Genomic DNA, 21,031 nt, shown 5'->3' with positions numbered 1-21,031 from the left:
TCATTATATAAAGTTTTAAAAATAATTTTTGATAAGGGGCTAAAAGAACAGTAGAAAATTAACATAAATTACTTCCTTCTCAATTAAAAGTAAGAAAAAAACTCCATAAAGTTTTTAAAAATATAATTTGACACTAAAACATCATAGTAATAAGACGATTAAAATAAAAGAGTAACCCCCATCAAACAAGAACTTGATGATTACTCACATTAAAACAAGATCAAAACTAAAGTTTAAGTGACAAATCAATTTCATCTGAAGAACTAGGATTTGAAGTTCCTTCTATCTTGGTGTGATCATCATCATTGTCCTCCACATGATTCAACGGAGTCAAATTTGCTTTGGCAGTGACATTTGCAGAAGATTCTGCAAGGAATGGAATACTGTGTCTGGTATTATTACCATGATCACGTTGTGCCCTAAAAGTTGTGTCAGTCCCCATAATCTTGATTCCAGCATTTGCTTGCAAACCAACAGCAGAAGAAGAACAAGAAGAGTTCATCGTATCTGGTCTCGACAACCCTTGACCAAACCTTAAACCTAGTGAAGAAGATGAAGGATACATAGGTTTGTGAATCATTGACTCCATTCGAACCCCAAGTGCCCTATTGTAAGATCCATAGAAAGAGTGTGTGGGATTATAAGGGTAATAGAGAAAATGAGGGTTCCCAAAAGCACCACCATCAATCCCTTGTCTTCGTTTTGCTAGGGCACGTTCTTGTTTATGGGCATTCTGGTGTCCTCCCAATGCTTGTGAAGAAGAAAACTCTTTCTGACAGAAGTTGCAGGAAAAGGTCTTGTTGGTTTCTGACGATGGCTTCTCCTCTTTGTTGTGTTCATCTCTTCCTTGAGTGTGATTTGCCCTAGAAGATGAACCCTTGGCATTGAAAAAATCCAATTCCACTTTTGACCCACAAAGTGTTTGATCATTGGAAAACTTAACAAAATCTAACACCATGTGAGTTTTGGAATTGGAAACCTTATTACTTTCCTCAAATTTGATACCTTTCTCCTTCATTGTTGTCACCTCATGCTTCTTCTCTTCTTCAGCATTAGATTTATGAATGTCTTGTGAGGTGCTTGAGGCTTCGGATGAATAATCTTCCAAATCATGTGAAGATGCCATAGGAAAAGAAATATTCAATCTTTTGAAATTTGTGGAAGTGATTGAATAGAGAGAGACATGACTATGGTTATTTATTTAAACATATATGTGTTAATGCAAATATCTTTAATGAATAAGGAATGAGATCTCATGTGTTTTGCAGTTACTATTTAGCATAAAAAGTTTGAAGAGGTTTGAACAAGGTTTTGAGTAATTTGTGCATGATCTCTGCACATAGAAAATTCCTAAATTGGATTTAACTGCACCTTGTAGTGTGTTATTTACTCAAGTAGTTTAAATCAGGATATAATTGACATGTGGTTAATTGTTGAAATAGCTTCTGTGTAGTTCAAATTTTAAGTCAAACCAAATTGCAAATTACTTGTTTTAAAGTATAAAATTACTTGGGAAGTTTCCATTTTAAAAGATGAATATATGGAAGAGATTTTGGGATATAATTTTTGCTTAATGGTTTTAATTACACAGTCTAATATGGTGAATAATTACTTAAATAGTTCAAATCTTTTAGGGGCAAGAATGTGGCTAATTACTCAAATAATATACCATCTCTACTTCTATGTAGTTCAAATTTGATGTCTAAGCAAAAATGGAAACTTTGAATTTACTTGTTGAATTAAAATTACTTGGGCATTCAAAAAAGCTTCTTTGGTGGAGAAATTAATGGAAGTAATTCTGTGATGTAATTTTAGCTTCATTAATGCTTGATATTGTCATAAACACAATCCCTTGATTTCCTGGCAAGTTTAAATATTTCAAATATTTTTTTAACCTCTAATTTACATACATAGTTTTGAAATGATTAATTAATTACCTAAGCCATATATATTAAACTATTAAATAACATATTATACTGCTAATTCTTTTAATAAACATGCATCTTTTTGTGTTAGTAATTAAACCAAAACTTCATAACATGTAATTACTTAGGCTTAGTTTCAAGAATTAACCACTTTTTTTTTAAAAAAAAAAAAACAAAAACAAAAATCAGTAAAATTTTTGTCATACTTGTGAAATTCATTATTATAAGGACTAATGAACAAAATTTCAATGGTCCTAATTTGTAGATTTTAGACATTCCTAATTTAATTACAAAAATATTCATGTCATTGATTTTCAAAGAAGGAATTATGACAATTTTAGTGGTTCTAATTTGTAAATAATCAACATTTTTTTTTTAATTTCAATTACATTTGTGGATGTTCGTTTTAGTACGAAGGACACAGTTTTGTAAAAAATTGAGACAGTAGAAATTTGTAAAATTTTGTAAAATTAATAAAGTATACCACACAAGTAAATAATACTAAAACTCGAGGAATGTTTTCTATTTAAGTACTAATAACTAAGGAGAGTTTTTTTTAATGAGAAATAATTGAGAGATGAATCAACAATTGAATTTTATTTATAGCTAGGTTTTACATACAATATTGCACATGTTTTTTTTATTATATATTGTTAACACAAATAGTAACATATATATATATTTACTATAAAATGTTTTCATTTTTTATCACATACAAGTTCGTATATATATACATGGTAAGTTTTAATTTTATAATAAGTATTTTAAATATTATATTACCAAATATTAGTCCATAGTTTACTTTAATATTGATGGTTAATTATCATTAAAAAAATATTTACATAAATATAATTTTGATTTTTTTCAATACTCACTACATTATCAATTTATACTAATAACATTGATTTTGGTTAGGTATACAGATCATTAATTATTAATACTTCGCTATTGAATAATGAATATTTTAAAGAGAAAAATTACAACAATTAAAAATATATCTTATAATTTTTTATTTTATTATAATGATGATAATTTTGGTTGAGTAAAATAAGTTGCTTGCATGATAATATTAAAAAAAGATTGAAATTTTGGAATATCTAAAAGGTATTTCAAATAATTAAAATAATGAAATTTAAAAATTCGTTAAGAAAACAAATTACAATTTCACTACTAGTGAATTCGTTAAGAAAACAAATATCTAAAATTTATTATAATATTCTTTTGTAAAGTTTAATTTTAAAATTTAAATTTTAAAATGAATGTTTCCAAAATTAAATTTTGTTTATTTTATAAAAAAAAATGAAATATGAGATATTTTAATTATTTTATCTGAATAAAAATATTCAAAAAATAAAAATAATTCATTGCAAACAATTTAAATATTATATATTTTAATTTGTTGAAATTGCAAACAAACATAATATATAGGATTATGTGATTAATTACTTTTAAATAGACAATAATTTACATTATGGATAAGATTAAGACAATTTAAAATATTATAGTTATAAATTTAAATGTATTAAATGACACATATATAGTAACGGTTTGACGTGTTAACTATCGTTTTATATTTTATGACTGTAAAAGAAAAAGTTGTGATGACACAAAAAATTGTTCTTATATAATAGTTGGCTCATTATAATCAATATTGATATAGTTGCTTTTTATTGCAATAAAATAAAAAAGAAAAAGTAGTTTTTAGTACATTAACCTTAATAAACAAAGCTTTATATTTTTTGTTTTTATTTGTAAATTTAAAATCTTCAGTATCTCTTTTAAATTTAATTGTATATAAATTTTGATTGATTTACTCTTTAATAAACATATGTAACTGCCACCAAAAACTACCATGAGCTTAAAATAAAACATATTATATCAAGTTATCATTACTTTCTTATTTATTATTGTATAAAATAAGTTACTTATATAATAATATTTTATAAAAATATTATTATTAATGTTCTTTGTAATGTTATTTTTCATTAAGTTATAAAGATTGAAGACTTACGAGTAAGTTTATACAGACTAATTTTAAATATATTTTTTACTAGGTTGTATGATGTATTTAATTTTTCCCATATTTCAAATTATTTCATGATCAACTCCAATATTTTTTTTAGAGTAACAAAATAATTGATTCGAAATTACTCATTAATGTAAAATTATTGGACTCATTAGCTGGCTATATTTTCTGAAATAATTCTAACAACTTTATCTAATATTACTTTTATATTAAAGATTCTATGTTGATTAAAAATATTATGGAATTAATTAATATACATAAGTAACCATGCCTTTACAATTTTTTTTTAAAGATTTGTTTAGGTTACAAATTCAAATTTAAAAATATAATTAAAATTTACTTTGTGATAGGTGTCGTATAAACAACTCATTATTTTGTACTAGGTGGTCTTATGAAAAACATCAAACATAATTATGATAATTGGATGTAGAATATAAATATTTTTACAATAATTACTTTTAGCATATTCCAATGATTTTTAAAACATTGAATAACTATGAAGCCTACAATAATAATATTTTATTATTATTATTATTATTATTATAAATTTGTAGCATTCTTTAAATCATTTGTCATTGAAAAATATTTACATCTTCTTTTTTATATTTATAATAATGATTTATTATTTTTACTTTAATGTAATTCTTATATTTTTTTAAAAAAAGTTTAATATATTTTTCTTGGTTAAATCAACGTTATTTTTTTTGTTTCTATAAAATTACAAAATAGATATATGAAAAGAATTAATTATTATTTAGGATATGTTAATTCCTCTTTAGAATAACAGTAAATTAATAAAAAAAATCTCATTAAACTTCTTTTAAAAATATATAAAGGACCACTTTGAATTCAATAAATAAATAAAAAATCGAATCGTTGTTTTTTTTTTAAAAAAAAAACATTCTTTCAACAACCTATGTTGTTTTGCATCATAATTTTGTTGTCAGGTGTTGTGCAACGATTGGTCCATCGGGACTGTTCCCTCACAGCTGTGTGACGTTGCAGGTTCCTTCTACCGTCAAACTCGTACGGACGTGTATTCCGAATCAGAGACAGCCACCCTCGGATCTGAGACGAGACCAGATCGTTTCGCTACCTTTGATTTTGTCTACTGCTTCGTAGTTTCCTATTCTCAGCTTCCAGATTTTCTTCTTCTTCTCATTCTTTTTGTTGGGAGTTTCGTTCCTCTTCGTGTGACCCCCTGATTCGATACAATGAGGAAGAAGCTCGACACCCGTTTCCCCGCTGTAAGTAAAATTCCTTTTTCAGCTATCAAATTTTATTCTTTGCGCGTAACTCTGCTGTTCGGGGTCTCAGGAAACTGTGGAAAGTGAAAGGAATGTTTTTTCCGACTTTAATTGAGCGTTTCTCATTTCGGTTTATGGTTATTGCGAGTTTCTGGGACGGGGGAGGGGGGTTGAATTCAGTGTAATTTCTGGGAATTTCTTTGTTTGTGGTTGGTAATTGGATTTGGTAATTAGTACTCTTCGAGTTGGAGTTTTGTGTATGTGGCCGAGTTTAATACTTGGAGGAAGAGTTCTGCCAAGTTTAATTTCTAGGAAGTTGTTTGTTTGTGGTTTGTAATTGAATTTGGCAATTTAGTATACTTTGAGTTGGAGTTCTGGGCATGTGGTCGTGTTTAGTACTAGGAGGGAGAGTTTTGTCGATTGTAATACTCCTACACGACTTGAGCAGAATTGTCTCTTGTGGAGAATGCCCGTGGCGACGTACTAAAAATGGATTCATAGTCATGGGGGTGATTTGGAGACTGTGATGCTAATTTTGGGTGCTTGGCGTAATTTGGGTTATGTGAGTTTAGATTGATGGATGCGTGAGTTGAGACTGTTGAGGAGATTTATGATGATAGATTCATTTCATGTGTTGCGGGTTTGGATTTGACGGTTGTAATGTTCTTTCCCTTTGAATTGTTCTTATGAAGCTGAGATTTACTACCTTTTTGTGAATCTGTGATGGAATGGGTTTAGAAATATGACAGTTTTTTGATGATTTTGCTGAAGCAAAGATATTATATAGACTGTAAAGTATATTTGTACTCATGTGCAGGAACATGATTGTTTACTTCAAGTTTATACTCTATTTATAGGTTAATGATAGTTCATGGTTATGTTCTTTATAATCATAACGACTTGAAGTGCTCTAGAAGATTTTATTGTTTTCTGCTACCATGTATTTGCTGTTTTATGTATCAATTCTCGGATTAGTTGACAAGGACATTATTGTTCAAGTATATAGCATGATATTTTAAGTCTTGATTCACTTTTCTTACCTAATGTTGCTTAGATTGAGCTAATTTCTCAAGCTTTTAATGTGTACGCTGATATGATAACCTCTGATAGATGATATATGATAATCAGTGTTTTAAAACCCGACTTGAAGACAACTGGTCTAATTGAACAACATTTTTGAATTTACTACTTTTGTGTTATAACCTGGTCTTGATCTGTGGATATAACCTTGAGCACCTACTTCATGAATGGCTTTCTCGAGTGCCTATCTGCACAAGTTCTCATGCTGGCTAGCTGGCAGCAACTTTCTCCAACGAGCTTCTCACTTGTTACTTCAATTTTAAGGAAAATAAAGGCTAAACTTCACCCTTGAGGTATCAAACCAAAGATCTGGAATATTTACAACTTCTCAATTTACCACCAAGACACTAATTGTTTGGAAAATGTACAAATAATATATCTACTATATACAAATAATATGTGCCTTTCATCTGTTCTTGCGGTTCCACTATCCACTGGTTTCACCTGTAACCCATTAACTTTGTACCTTTACTGAGTTGAGAACTGGTCCAATTTTTAAAACAATGATCATAATGCTATTATTGTTTTAGGAAATACACTTGTCATTACAAGGGAGAGACACAACAGCATTACTTCTAAGTTCTATCCATCAGTTTTAACCATTATACTTTCCCAACACAAGTAATGTCTGATTAATAATACTTTTGATTACATTGTTTGCCTTGCCTCTGGTACTTGCCTTGTTTACGTTGCCTTGCTTCTTGTCCTTACATGATTTTTCTCTCTTCTTGTACCCTTTATTTTGTTAGGTAGCTGACCGAGATACCAATCTCCATATCACCAAATTTGAAGCATGCAGAAGGGGAAGGGGATGGGGTGGGATTTAGATTCTATGAAATGGGAACTAAGTTTTCAGTTGAACCATAATTCTCTTAACAAATTGGAGTGTTATTCAGATTCAATTCTTCCACTTTTCTGTTCCATTATTTAATTTAACGAAAGTGATATTTTAAAAGAATTCTTTATCTGATGGAAACTATAATTTTCAGGCTCGGATAAAGAAGATAATGCAAGCAGATGAGGATGTCGGAAAGATAGCATTGGCAGTTCCTGTTTTAGTATGTAAGTTGCTTTTACATACTACCTAGTCAGTACCTTCCCACAGTTTCGTCATTTTCCTCGTTGTTGATGTCACTCTTGGCATTTTTACAGCTAAAGCTTTGGAGTTATTTTTGCAAGATCTTTGTGACCGCACTTATGAAATAACTCTTCAGAGAGGAGCAAAGACCATGAATGCACTGCATTTGTAAGTCAATGAATATTTTAAAGTTACTTCGACTTTAATGAACCTTTTGAACTGAAGTGTTGTTCATTTTGGGCGTATTTTACCCTGTGCTGAAATTTATTTTAATTTTTTTTAAGGTGTGTTTTAATTATTAAACACCTGAGGTAGCAAATACCCAGTCCTCATCACTTGGTTAAAGAGGGTCAAGTTCCATTTTACGTATGATAAGATCATACTATATATTTATATATCTCTTAAATGATTTCATGTGATAATTTATTGATTTTGGTAACTCCACTGAAATCTTCTTTTTGACTGGAAAAAGTCATTTAACTCGAGCCTTTTGTTCAACCAAAAAACAAATCACATTTTTGTCCTGTGTTGATGAGCATAATTTCTCATTTAGTTTTGTGTGTTAAGTAAATTGGCTCATAGGCCGTAGCTCATGAAGCAATTCAACCCTTTGTTAGGTCAACCAATTAACATAATCATCTTTGGATGGAATAGTTGCTCCTTTTAGCAACAATGGAGTTTTCTTGACCACACATAGCATGAAAAGTGGACATTTTTTTCTTGAAGCATTTTAGTTCGTGAGCCAAAATTAAGCCCAGCTAAGTGAAGGGGGGCATTTTGGCTTTGTTCCAGTCAAGATTCTGTAACTATGCTAGACAATGGTTGGCTACATCCATTTGGGGATTATAAGTGGTGCTCATATGAAGTTTGGTGTCTTTCCTCCGAAACAATTCTTTCCAAAAATGATTCAAGAATATTGGATCATTATCAGAGAAAACTGAGAACGGAAATCCATCCAATGAACCACCTTCTCAGCTGAACATGGATGAGGTAAAGGGAAAAATGTACAAAAACTGTTACTATGTCCACTAGTATAAGAATAGCGTCCTTTCCTTGTAAAATTGTTGACTTCATCATTAAGATTTCAAACATACTTAAGATTTTGTGGTTTCTTTTGTACCTTGTGCTATGTTTGAACATAAGTTGACTTACTTGTTTGTGACTCCTTTTAAACTGAAAACCGAGTAAGATGATATGATAGCACTGTAACCAACCCTAGGAGTTACAAGTTCTCTTTCTCTGATATCTCTTTCAAATTGTTAAATTAAACTATATAATAGTCAGGTCCTGTTTATTTATAATATAATACCACTTCTCTTTCAAGTTTGTGCATCAGAATTACATCTTGAGTACATTAGAAGTCTAGTCTAACCAATGGCAAATGTAAATTGCAGGAAACATTGTGTACATAGTTATAACGTCTTCGACTTTCTGAGAGACATTGTCAGCAGGGTTCCTGACTATGGGCATGGACATGGCCATTCTGAGGCTGGAGCTGATGATCGCGCCCTTTCAAAGAGAAGGTTTGAAGTTCAGTAACCGTTATATTTTTTCTTATGGTGTCTGATTTAACCATCCATATTAGCAATTGATTAATTTAAGAATGCTATGTCTATCAGGAAAGCTGCTGGCGTTGAGGGCAATGAAAGTGATGAAGAGGCCAAGAGGAGTAAGATGGTAATTGCATTTTCATGAAAATCCGTGATAATACATAATTATATTTCTTAAATCATGTTAAAGTGTCACACACACTGACAATGGTGCAAAAGTCGTTATACTGTCTCATAATATTTTGTTAATTCTACCAGTGAATTATATCTAGTTATCATGTTGAAGTTTCACTTCATTCTAAATCTTTTTAATGTTCAAAGCAAAAGCATGTGTTATCAAGTGGATATATTTGTTTTGCTTTGTTTTTAGAGTAATATTTTTCATTAGAAGTTGTTCTTGTTAGGAAGGGAAGTTGTGTTGTGTGTAAAACGGCCTAATCTTGGACTTGTATTGTTTTGGTGAATAACATCTTTTGTGTTCATTGCAGCACGAGTTGGGCCACACCAGCACTCCTGGTAGGGGAAGAGGCCGAGGTAAAGGGAGAGGCCGTGGACGAGGGGTTCGAACTGTTGAAAGAGACATCATTCATCAGCAGGTTGAATCTGAGCCTTGCTCCTCTATTCAACAAATTAGCAATGATATGCCTAACACAAGTCTGCCAATAGATAATGGTGTGCAATTCAAGGAGTACTCAAAGGAGACTTCTGCAGCTCATGAGGAAAGTGCTCAGTCTTTCCGTAACATTGATCTGAATGCTAACTTAAACGAAAATGAAGACAAAAATGCCAGTGCAGCTGTTGAAGCTCCATTGCCTGAGCCTGCTGACATGGACATTAAACATGAAGAAATTCCAGGCTGGTCCCTATTGAACGCCGACAAGATGGCCATTGACACTATGCAACTGGCAACCCTCGGTAGTAGACTAGAAGAGGATGATGAAGATTATGATGAGGAAGGGTAAATAAAATGCACCTTTGCAGGAAGCTCATGGTAACAGAAGAATAACCACTTACTGCTAGTACTATGATATGATCACTATCTTCTAGTAATCACTGTATGTGTCCCATGCTAATGTGATGACCCATTTCTGATGATCCCTCTCTTTATCTATTCTAGTATGTATCTGATCTCGTGTAGCAGATATAGATTTTTTTTTTCTTCCTTAAATGTAATGCTAGCATCATGCAGTTTTAGGATTTAAATGAATGTTTTTAGTTGACAACCACAGTGCTAGTTCAGGATCAAACTCATGGTATATCTGAGTTACTAGTTGATTTCTTTATGTTGGATTGTTAACTGATAGAATAGTTTTCTAGTTTTTGTTCATCAATTGGATAGAAGTATCTCAATGGATGTCAACTATATCCAAAAGCAATGAAAGAGACATAATTATCAAATTGCTGGAGAATATGTTACTTTGGGTATGTTTGTGACTTAAGTTTTGGAGGGTAAGGAAGGGTAACGTTATCATTTCTTGTAGATATATTTTAATTTGGTCATTTTTAAAAAGAACTATAATGATAAATTAGCATAAACTTTATGTAATATTCTCTTGTTCTTATCTGAAGAAAAAAACAAAGTTGTGTTCCTTTCCTTTTTTGCCTTCTAAGTGTTATGTATTGAGTCTTAGGCCTTGTTTGGATACACTTATTAATGAGAACTTGTAAGAGGAGAAAATGAAAAATAAAATAATTAAACTTCTTTATTAAGAATACTTATGGCATCTTTACTTTCATGATTATTTTTTTATCAATTAATGCAAGAGATTAAATTATTACGTTTCAGAAAGAAATGAAATTTAATAGAGAATTCTAAAACTAGTAAAACGATATTGAAATTAAATTAAAAATTATGGGACAAAATAGGTTATTGAGGCTTTAAATATCTTTTGTTATCAATTTTAGTAATCTATTAATTTTTTTACTCGTAATAAAAATTAACAAGTAAACAAAATTAGGTAGAACGGGTGATAACACTAATTACACTATATAGAGAGACCATTAAAAAAGTAGATTTAGAGATGAAACTTTAAAAAGAAATTGAGAAATGAGAAGTATTAATCAATATGATCTTAATCATTACATCCTACGATAAATAGTTTTAGGACGTAACAAGTCAAGATGACTCTTAGTCTGTAAGCAAAAGTCAAGAAATATAAATTCGAATCCTTCGGTTGGTGGTGGAATTAACGCGTTTCATTTTTGCGTTTTATCGTAGAAGCTTATGAGAAAAATCAGCGAAAATGCAGAGAAACAATCAATTGTAAAACTTGAAAGAAGCCTCTGCATAAGAGTATAACTTTCTGAATCAAAATGTGAAATGCATTTGTAAAACTTGAAAGAAGCAAACAAAAGTATATCTATAGAAGAGAGAAGTATTGTGCCTATTCAAGGATAATTTGAATGCAGTGCTGCTTCTTGCTTCTACTGTGCCTCTCTCTGGTTAGATGGTTGCAAATCATACTTCCACATTCCACATTCAATAATAAAGCCTTCAATTCTTCACTGCAGCTAACCGTTTTCCTCAATTACGGAAATCTTCCGAGCTGTCAAATTTGCACAATGGGTTATTTTGAAGTTAATTAGGTCTTGTTCATTTACCCAGCGATACTGAAATTTCTTCACATCCACTGCAGCAAAATCCCTGTCATCCAACAATGCGTTAATCGACCTCAATCTGAAAGGATAAGGATGAATATCACGTCCGTCCATAGAAACATCTTTATAATGTAAGCACATGTGATCTGTTCTAAAATCCATTGGAATATGTTTATTGTGTAGACGAAATATTACGCAACACAAAACACCAATGAAATTATTGTCATGCGGAACGGGAGGTGGATAAATGGTTATGAAATTATTGTCCGGGTATTGTATGTCCACGTTCACAAACTCATTGTTGAACAAGCTCGGTATTTGACTTCCAGGCATAATACTTTCAGGGATATAAGTTCTAGGGAATGACAATTGATAGGCCGCCTTGTACCAGCAAAGTTATTGGTTAGTAGTTGTTCTCCTACACAAAACAAAAATTAAAAAGCAAGAAGAAGAAGAAGAAGAAGGAAAGAGCATCCACACCTCAATAATTTGAATTGTCCATAAAATACTCTTTGTAGTGCACTCTTCAATCTCAACTAATTCTGGACAGCCGAAAATAATTAATCCTCTAAGTCTAAAATCCATATAGTATGGGAGATCATGAAACATTGAAGATGGGAATCTCGACAACATTAAAGGTTTTGAGGGCAAGACTGTTTGTGAAGGGAGATCAGGCAAGTATTTCAATCGCTTGCAATTCCGTAAATCTAAAAAATACAGTCTCAAAAGGTCCTTGAGGTTAGGCAATTTAACAAAATTGTTTCCCTTTAAATTTAGCTTCTCTAAGCAACTTAACTTTCCAATATAATCAGGAATTTGAACTACGTTACAGAAGCTTAGATCGAGTTCACACAAACAAGAGAGAGGAGAGGAGGGCGACAAACAGCTGATCATGTGCTCTGTGTTCCCTGTTTCATCTAGTAAGCAATTACTACCTATTTTTGAACAACCGTAGACATCCAAATATTTAAGAGAATTTAGGCCCAATATAGTATTGGATAAGATTACTAGTTTTTTGCAGTCTCTCAACTTCAAAACAACAAGCTTTCTCAGACTCCCAATCGATGGATTGAGATTTTGGAGCTGTCCACATCCTTCAAGATTTATCGATTCAAGATTTAGGGCCTCTGTTACATCTGGCATCTCAACTAAACTTTTGCAAAGAGAGAGATCCAAATGCTTCAAATTGGATAAAGGCTACAAAGACAGGCAAAAAAAAAAAAAGAAAACAAAATTAATAATGACACTTGGGTTTTCTTTAATTTCTTTTCCCCATAAATTAACCAAAGAATAAAGGAATTAAAAATAAAAAGTTTGTCATTTATTTTCTTTATTTTTAAAAGAAGTACAAATAAAAGATTAATTTACACTACCTTTGTGCCTTCCCACAGTCGTTGAATACTGCTCCCATACAGGTTTAACTCAACTAGTTTGTGTGGCTGAAAACTTTGAGGCAAACACTCAAACGGATATTTGTACCAAACAAGATATCCTATTTCATTCGAAAGATGACTCAGACTTCCCGAAAACTTCACGTTCCGAACATCAAGCAATTTCAGGTGTTTAATTTTTGATAGACCATCCGCCTTGATTGTTTCATCTGTAAATCAGTTGCATGATTCCCTAAATTTAGAAGCAGTTTTGTAATTGTTGAATAGTCTATGATAATATTAGGAAGTAGCAGGTTACATATGTCGACAGTTTTTTTTTTCTCAGTTTCTTTAATCTTAGGTGAGGCACTTTCTCATTCAATAAAACACAGGAATTTCTTCTTTCCCACTACAACGTTTACGTACCTGGGATTTTAACACCAACCTCATCCAGGTGATATCTAAGAACTATTGCCTCAAGGTTTCGAGTTGCCTATAACATGGCACATTGTTAGATGCATGTTTTAAATAAAGTATTTACAAATTTTAAAATAATTGCAATCTAAAATTTATAATCAAACATGTAAATTTTACCTCGTTCTCTGACATAGCATCACGGAGATCTTTGCGTGTCCACAACCTACTCCACTTTATAGGCTCTTTAGGTGATACTTCTCGAACAATACACCTTCCCATATCCACTAGCAAGCTATGCATATGTATTCTCTCATCGAAATCTCTAGTAATGAGTGATTTATCAATGAGAACTTGTATGCTATCTTCAGGATGAAATCCACGGAAATTTAGAATTTCCTTCAGACGTTCTTCGTGAAAATAATTGAAGAAGCAAGCAATATCCAAAAATGTTTGTTTGTATTTTTCTTCCAGTTGAATATAACTTATGCGCAAAATATCCATAATATTTTTACTTTTATTATTTTCTTCTAGCCCTTTCAATACACTTTTCCATTGTGACAAACTTCGGCCAAACAAAGATGACCCAATTGTTTCAATTGCCAAGGGATGACCTTCAACATGTGATAGTATCTCATGTGCCAACTTTTCATAATCGCTCAAAATGTAATTAACTTTGAAAGCATTTCTACAAAATAGTTGGATAGCATCTTTCCATATCAACGGTCGAACTTGATAAATATCATCCACTCCATGTATCTTCAATATTTGTTCATCCCTAGAAACTATGATGATTCTGCTCCCTTTACCTAAGCATTCTCGCAACAAATTGTCTCTATTTCCGCTAAATATCCTTAGTTGTTGAACTTCATCAACGTTGTCAAAAACTATAAGTGCCTTAGCATTGTTTAGTTTGGACTGCACCAAACATGTTCCCTCGATAACATTACAAATCTCTACATTTTTCTCATTTAGAGTCTGAGAAATTAATTGCTTTTGTAAGCCCAACGAACGAGAATCAAGAAATATTTTGCTTACATCATCAATAAAACAACGATAATTATATTGATGACAAATTCTTTCGTATAAAGCCCGAGCAAGAGTTGTTTTTCCTATGCCACCCATCCCACTTATTCCGACAACTCGAACATCATTAAGGAGGTCGAAACGCAAAATATTTCCTAAGTTTTGAACTCGATCCTCTATCCCAACTAGTTCATCCCTTGGAAGATTTAAAATTTTTGGTCTCAAATTATATATTATCTCTTGAACAATTTTTTCAATTTGTTCATTTTGTGGCCTGAAAATTTATATGAAACGAGGGCAAATCATCATGACCAGAACATGAAAAGATTATATATATTTTTAGGATAAAATAATAACGTGCAGAATAAAGCTAAAAAGGTGCAGAGTAAAGTATATAGGCCACCGCAGTTTAATTTTTGTGAAGCACTTCCAAATATCAATAAAGCTAGATTTGTCATGAAATCAATTGAGGTTACTAATTATTGAATTGGGAGAGAAGAGTGCTCACTTATTTCCGATTTCCGAACCAGAGATATCGGCCACTTTTCTGAGAGCTTCTTTCCATCTTTGAACTTCTTCCATCTTCACCTTATCTTCTCTGAATCTATTTTCGTGTTCTGCAAATGCTTTCTCATAACATCCTTTCTGGTTGCGCACCGTGGTAGGCTCAACATCATAAAATATAGGTATAACAGGTCTTGCTGAAGTTTGACAACAATTAAATATCTCTACCAGTTCACGCAAGCACCAAGTGGAGGAAGCATAGTTCTTTGATAAGACAACAACGAAAACTTGAGAGCCCTGAATGGCTTGTAGAAGCTCGGGTGCTATGAAATCGCCTTTTTTGATACATTGGTCATCTTTGAAGGCAAGAATGCCTTGTCGACGGAGAGCTCCAAAGAGAAAACTAGTGAAGTTGTTGCGCGTGTCTTCACCACGGAAGCTGACAAATACATCGTATGCATTAGATGAAGAAGAGGTGCGATGGATGATGGCGTGGGAGGAATCCCACTGCGACCTTGCCCCTGACAGCATTGGAACTTTGTTCTCTGACCTTTAGTGGGAAAGTGAGAGATAGTTGTTATGAGGGCAAGTAAGGGAGTGACCTGAATTTATGGAGAAAGGAAAGAGAGGTAAAATGAAGTAAGAGAAACATCAAATGATATTAAACACAGTATTATTATAAAGTTAACGCGTTTCGTTGAAGCTTCTTACAAAAATCTTTTCTAAGTATATTGTGATTATTATAATTACCAAATCGTATTTACGAGTTCTTAAATCACGAAATCCTGCGAAAAGACAGGCAAACAGTCAAGAAATGTAAATCGGAATCCTTCGGTTGGTAGTGGAATTTTAAAGTTAACGCGTTTCATTTTTGCAGTCTCTTTCTGTGATTTTTTCGTTGAAGCTTCTTACAAAAAGCCTTGTCTTTACCCAGTTTCTCCACAGACAATAATGAGTTAAAGATTTTTTTAAACTATTATTATTATTATTATTATTATTATTATTATTATTATTATTTTATTATTATTGTTATTATTATTATTATTAGTGTTTGTTATTATTATTAAAACTAGAAAAATAGATCACCTACTGCATTATTAAACAACACAAAAATATAAAATAAAACCACAAAATTTAATCACGTAAATATATATTCAGTTACATGTTTGTGAAAATATATATTTTTTCATATTCGATTCCAAAAAGCATCGTTCATAAAATAAGAATGAATTCTTTTTCTTTTTCTTTTGCAATTTTACATTAGACAATGATAATGAAATTAATATTGTAAAAACTTCTTTTTCCCACAAATCTCCTTTCTTCAGAGAGACGGGATTTTCAGTTGATCCCGGAAATTCGAGCTTTCATTTCCTCTCAAATTATTGTATCTGAACACGATACTTAAATCCATCTTTCAAATTCTCTTTCAACAATAAATTAATTAAAGTGAACACAACCTTAATTTTCACTATATACTTACTTAACTAAACCAAATTACATTCAAATTTAATTAAATTAAAAAAAATTAATTTGTCTAAACTAAATTAAACTCAAAAAACTCAACCAAACTAATATATTCTAGATTACTAAATTCTATATTGTTTAAACAGAAATTGAAATGATTTAATTATTCGAACTGCATTTCCTATTACACATTAGAAGATGAGACGGAAAAAAAATACACGATAATATATATATATATATATATATATATATATATATATATATATATATATATATATATATATATATATAATTTGGTAAGTTTGGATATAAGGTTGATATATTTCAGTCATATATTGACTATTTTCATCAAACCTATATGTAGATAGAAATCAAATACACGATATTAAAGATATATAAGGGGAGAACATCTCGGAAAAGAACATGTTAGCTTTCACAAGATAATAGTAAAATTTGAGAAAATAGAAGTTTTAAAAATAAAGTAATTATGTGACTTTGGTTTTTATTGAGAAATTAGTGTTTTTGAGTATACATTTTTGTTAGAATATAATTGTTATGTTATTTATTTTATTTTATTTATATGTTTGTCTAAATAGAAAAAGTCTTTTATCTTTTATTAATTAGGTGCAAGAAATTAAATAAGAGGTATAGGGAGTAAACGAGTTTGAATTAAATAAAATAAAGGTTAGAAAATATGAGATAGAAGGAAATTAAAGATTTAGGTAGAGTTGATTTATACATATTACGATATAGAGAAAGGGAAGATGGTGTTTAGAAACCTTAAAAATTTAATCAAAGAGAAAAACATGGGAGATAGACGTTTGGAAGAAAAAAAGAAAGAACAACACAAAACCCTTGGTGCAAAGGATGCTTAGTAGTGTTTTGGAAGTATAGATAAAGCTTTAGGATTGGCTATGATATCGGGAAGCTTACCTTTGTTTCTTTATTGTTGTATGATATATGTGTTCTTGGTTATTTTGATTAATGATCCTTGTTTGATATATGTTTTTATGTGATTATGATTCTGGTTGTATGTTGTTATTGTTGGGCAAGGGTTTATGTATGCATAGGCATAAGGTTTATGTAATATTTGTGTTGGGTTTTCCCAATGAATGTATTATGTATGTTTTGTTTGGTTAGCCTAACAAAATGTTTGATGTTAAGGGAGAACAAAGTTATGATGTTTGGGGGTTTCCATTCAATTATATGTTATAAGTGTTAGGTTATTTGACTCCCTTCCTATGTGGAGAATAGGACAAATAATGTGGACCATTATATCTCACTTTGGTTTAGTGGAGATAGGTCAGATTAGTAGAGCATAATAGAGTCATTTGAAGGGAGGGAGAAGTCAAGTGAGAGAGAAGGAAGAAAAGAAGTCATTCCTGCATAACATAAAACCTACACTGGTATTTTCGTCGTTTTGAAGTCGTTCACTGTTGGATCGGGCTGATTTTTGGACAGTGGGTTGTAGACGTATGGTTCTTCATTCTGACAGTTCGGATCGTCAAGCGGAAGTCTAGTTTGAGAGAAAACAACCAAAGGAAGAGAAAAAGTCATTCTTGCAAAACATAAAATCTACACTGGTGTTTTCGTTGTTGTGAAATTGTTCACTGTTGGATCAGACTAATTTTTGAACAATGGGTTTCCTGCGTATTGTTCTTCAGTTTGACCATTTGGATTGTCAATCAAAGCTCTAGTTTAGGAGAAAACAACCTTGTATTAGCAACTCTATTTTGGAGAATTTTCATCTTCTTAGTTCTCATTTGTAAGCATTATGCTTATTTAGTTTGGCTAATTGAAAACCCTATTTGGTGTTTTTATCGGAGACTCTTTTGCACCCTATTATTTGGTATATAACATGTCAACGATTGGATCTAGATGATTTAGGCAATGTATTATGTGTGTTTGAGTATGTTTACATGGGTATGTGATGTTTGAATGCTTGTATGATGTGTTAACTATGTTTTCACGTGATCTAAAGATGATGTATGTATGTTTGAATGCTTGAATCATGTCTAGGATGTGTTTCAATTTGACAATAATCGATTATCATTACTTATAATAGAATATAAACGTTGGTTTTGAGTGTGGTTTCAGGAATAATCAATTATTTTTAAAATATAAAATAAAAAAAAAAGTTTCAATGGATAGGTTAGCATTTGTTTACCCTTTAAGAGAGGAAAATTATGTACATGGAATGACGTGCAACCCTTTAATTATGGAATAAAGAAAGTTTAATAGGATGACATAAACCATTGACTTCGTAAGAGAATTAATTATACACATTACCAGAAAGATTTATTTATTTTTTTCCTCAGGAAACTTAATATTGCAGAACTGCGTGATTTTTAACTGAGCTACATAACATAAAGTTAATTGCTCTAATCAAGACTCGAACATGTACACTTAGCCCATCAAATAGTTCTTTTTAACTGAGCTACATAACACCTTGTGAAGACATGTGATTTTTAATAGAACATGCTCGAGTTCTATACCATATTAGTTATAAGTTTTGCATTTTCTCGGGTCTTACAATCGTATTCTTAATTTCATCACAAAGGCATGAGATTCTTGTTATACTTCGTTTACTACAAGCAGGGGCTAGTGTATTATGTAAGACTTGATGCACATACGCATGCCTGATACATCTAGGTCAAGATGGGCCTGATACATCTCGACTAGGATAACTTGGTAAATTTGGATATAAAGTTGGATATATCTCAATCATACATTGACTACCATGATCAAGCCTAATAGGTAAGGCATAATTCTGATACAAGAGACCAAAGACATAAGACGAGAAGATATGAGACAAGGATCCACTAGCTTTCACAAGGCAGTAATTTGCCTTTTTAACATTGTGACAACATAACATTCTGTTGAAATATAAATTGATTTTGTTATTGGGCCTATAAGATAAAAGCCCAAGTAGAGAAGGCCCAAATAGAATTCTAGAAAATCCTATCTAGAAGATTCTAGAATGATGTACAAAAATATCTAGGGATGTTTATCCATAAGATGTTTCTAGGAAAGTTTAGAATTGTAGGAATGTTTTAGAAAGTTCTAGAGAATGAATTATAGCTCTTAGATGAATGATGTGGTGGCAAGATCCTAGCCATTGGTTAAGGAGGTGCCACTAGTATAAATAGGAAATGGTTGTATCATTTCTATGCAAGCCAAAAGATTAGAAGCCTTCAATATTACAAGTCTTTCATCCTCTCACTATCTTCCAACCTCTCCCAATCTTAAAACTTCCTTCTAGCCATTAAAGTTTCCTCCCAACAAAGTGGTATCAAGAGCCATAAGATCCTCATAGAAATGGCAAATACCAGAGTTCCCTTTCAAGTCCCGATGCTCACTAAGAGCAACTATGACAATTGGAGCTTAAGGATGGTAGCTCTCCTTGGTGCACATGATGTATGGGAGGTGGTCGAGAAGGGCCACACCGAGCCAGAGAATGTAGAAAGTCTTTCTCAAGCTCAAAAGGATAGCTTGAGAGACTCAAGGAAGAGAGACAAGAAAGCTCTCTGTCTAATCTATCAAGGATTAGATGAAGATACTTTTGAGAAGATTTCTGGAGTCAAGTCAGCCAAGGAAGCATGGGAGAAGCTCAAAATCTCTTACAAGGGAGCAAATCAAGTAAAAAAGGTACGTCTTCAAACTTTGAGAGGAGAGTTTGAAGCTTTGCATATGAAGGAAGGAGAACTAGTCTCTGATTACTTTTCAAGAGTTTTAATGGTTACTAATAACCTAAAAAGAAATGGTGAGAAGCTAGATGATGTAAGAATTATGGAGAAAATTCTTAGATCATTAGATCCAAAGTTCGAACATATTGTCACCATTACCGAAGAAACCAAGGACTTGGAGGCTATGTCAATAGAGCAACTTCTTGGTTCATTGCAAGCTTATGAAGAAAAGAAAAAGAAGATGGAAGAGATCGTGGAACAAGTCCTCAAGGTACACATTGATTCAAGAAAAGAAGAAAATGCACACAATCAATCAAGGCGAAGTTATAATCAAGAACAAGGACGAGGGCGTGCATATGGACGTGGACAAGGACGAAAGTCTAACAACAATAACCAAAGAGGAGAAAACTCTAATAGAGGTCGTGGGAGAGGAAATTCGAATTCAAGGTATGACAAATCACGAATCAAGTGTTACAATTGTGATAAGTCTGGACATTATGCTTCTGAATGTAGAGCCCCTAACAAGAATAAAGTCGAAGAGAAAGCCAATTATGCTGAAGAAAGGTGTCAAGAAGATGGTACCTTGCTATTGGCTTACAAGGGCCAAGATAAAGGCGAGGATAATCAGTGGTACCTTGACAGTGGAGCAAGTAACCATATGTGTGGGAAAAGAAGCATGTTCGTAGAGCTTGACGAATAAGTAGAGGGAAACGTGGCTTTTGGAGATGAATCAAAGGTGGCGGTGAAAGGAAAAGGTAATGTCCTCATCCGACTAAAGAATGGAGAACATCAATTTATTTCCAACGTATATTATGTGCCAAGCATGAAAAGCAACATCTTGAGCTTAGGAAAACTCTTAGAGAAAGGTTATGATATTCAACTTAAGAATAATAACCTTTCTATAAGAGATAATACAAGTAGATTCATTACAAAGGTGCCAATGACAAGAAATAGAATGTTCGTGCTCAACATTCAAAGTGATGGCCCACAATGTCTCAAGATGTGCTACAAAGACCAATCATGGCTTTGGCATCTTCGATTTGGCCATCTTAATTTTAAAGGA

The 21,031-nt window shown here is 32.0% G+C and overlaps 4 protein-coding genes across 8 annotated transcripts; 2 read left to right on the top strand and 2 right to left on the bottom strand.

Moving 5' to 3' along the window:
• Positions 1–226: 226 nt before the first annotated feature.
• LOC106760623 (zinc finger protein 1-like) lies at positions 227–1,126 on the bottom strand. Its single transcript, XM_014644041.1, has one exon. The coding sequence runs from the start codon at positions 1,124–1,126 to the stop codon at positions 227–229; it is 900 nt and encodes a 299-aa protein (XP_014499527.1).
• Positions 1,127–4,890: 3,764 nt separating this feature from the next.
• On the top strand, positions 4,891–10,304 carry LOC106759776 (dr1-associated corepressor homolog). Of its 3 annotated transcripts, XM_022781486.1 has the most exons (7): positions 4,891–5,198; positions 7,028–7,094; positions 7,268–7,340; positions 7,431–7,524; positions 8,751–8,879; positions 8,976–9,033; positions 9,395–10,304. In XM_022781486.1, the coding sequence occupies exons 3-7, from the start codon at positions 7,286–7,288 to the stop codon at positions 9,866–9,868; spliced, it is 810 nt and encodes a 269-aa protein (XP_022637207.1). In that variant the 5' UTR covers positions 4,891–5,198; positions 7,028–7,094; positions 7,268–7,285; the 3' UTR covers positions 9,869–10,304. The 3 variants fall into 3 exon arrangements, with proteins under 3 accessions (XP_022637207.1, XP_014498599.1, XP_014498600.1); XM_014643113.2 differs by lacking the exon at positions 7,028–7,094; XM_014643114.2 differs by lacking the exons at positions 4,891–5,198; positions 7,028–7,094 and adding an exon at positions 5,231–6,571.
• A 738-nt stretch (positions 10,305–11,042) lies between these two features.
• Positions 11,043–15,448, bottom strand: LOC106762248 (protein SUPPRESSOR OF npr1-1, CONSTITUTIVE 1-like). 3 transcript variants are annotated; one of them, XM_014646036.2, is made up of 6 exons: positions 14,823–15,448; positions 13,469–14,588; positions 13,301–13,367; positions 12,878–13,104; positions 11,985–12,701; positions 11,043–11,550 (listed from the first exon to the last, which is right to left on the bottom strand). In XM_014646036.2, the coding sequence occupies exons 1-6, from the start codon at positions 15,347–15,349 to the stop codon at positions 11,500–11,502; spliced, it is 2,709 nt and encodes a 902-aa protein (XP_014501522.1). In that variant the 5' UTR covers positions 15,350–15,448; the 3' UTR covers positions 11,043–11,499. The 3 variants fall into 3 exon arrangements, with proteins under 3 accessions (XP_014501522.1, XP_014501521.1, XP_014501523.1); XM_014646035.2 differs by having other exon boundaries at positions 11,043–11,885; positions 14,823–15,447; XM_014646037.2 differs by having other exon boundaries at positions 11,450–11,583.
• Positions 15,449–19,600: 4,152 nt separating this feature from the next.
• Positions 19,601–20,668, top strand: LOC111241594. The gene has a single exon (XM_022780268.1). It carries the CDS (start codon positions 19,601–19,603, stop codon positions 20,666–20,668), a length of 1,068 nt encoding a protein of 355 aa, XP_022635989.1.
• The last annotated feature ends 363 nt before the right edge of the window (positions 20,669–21,031 follow it).

This window comes from Vigna radiata, chromosome 5 (assembly GCF_000741045.1).
Source record: "Vigna radiata var. radiata cultivar VC1973A chromosome 5, Vradiata_ver6, whole genome shotgun sequence".
Classification (NCBI taxonomy): Eukaryota; Viridiplantae; Streptophyta; class Magnoliopsida; order Fabales; family Fabaceae; genus Vigna; species Vigna radiata.
Note: the sequence above shows the minus strand (reverse complement) of the source record. Positions and strands in the feature narration are given on the sequence as shown.

Excerpts from the sequence above, each read along its gene's own strand:
- LOC106760623 (XM_014644041.1), bottom strand. The coding sequence starts at position 1,126 with ATGGCATCTTCACATGATTTGGAAGATTATTCATCCGAAGCCTCAAGC.
- LOC106759776 (XM_014643113.2), top strand. The coding sequence starts at position 5,166 with ATGAGGAAGAAGCTCGACACCCGTTTCCCCGCT. Across the intron at positions 5,199-7,267 it reads TCGACACCCGTTTCCCCGCT|GCTCGGATAAAGAAGATAAT; the intron begins GTAAGTAAAATT and ends TATAATTTTCAG. Across the intron at positions 9,034-9,394 it reads AGGCCAAGAGGAGTAAGATG|CACGAGTTGGGCCACACCAG; the intron begins GTAATTGCATTT and ends TGTTCATTGCAG.
- LOC106762248 (XM_014646035.2), bottom strand. The coding sequence starts at position 15,349 with ATGCTGTCAGGGGCAAGGTCGCAGTGGGATTCCTCCCACGCCATCATC. Across the intron at positions 12,702-12,877 it reads GACTGTGGGAAGGCACAAAG|CCTTTATCCAATTTGAAGCA; the intron begins GTAGTGTAAATT and ends CTGTCTTTGTAG. Across the intron at positions 11,886-11,984 it reads GGACAATTCAAATTATTGAG|GCGGCCTATCAATTGTCATT; the intron begins GTGTGGATGCTC and ends TGCTGGTACAAG.
- LOC111241594 (XM_022780268.1), top strand. The coding sequence starts at position 19,601 with ATGGCAAATACCAGAGTTCCCTTTCAAGTCCCGATGCTCACTAAGAGC.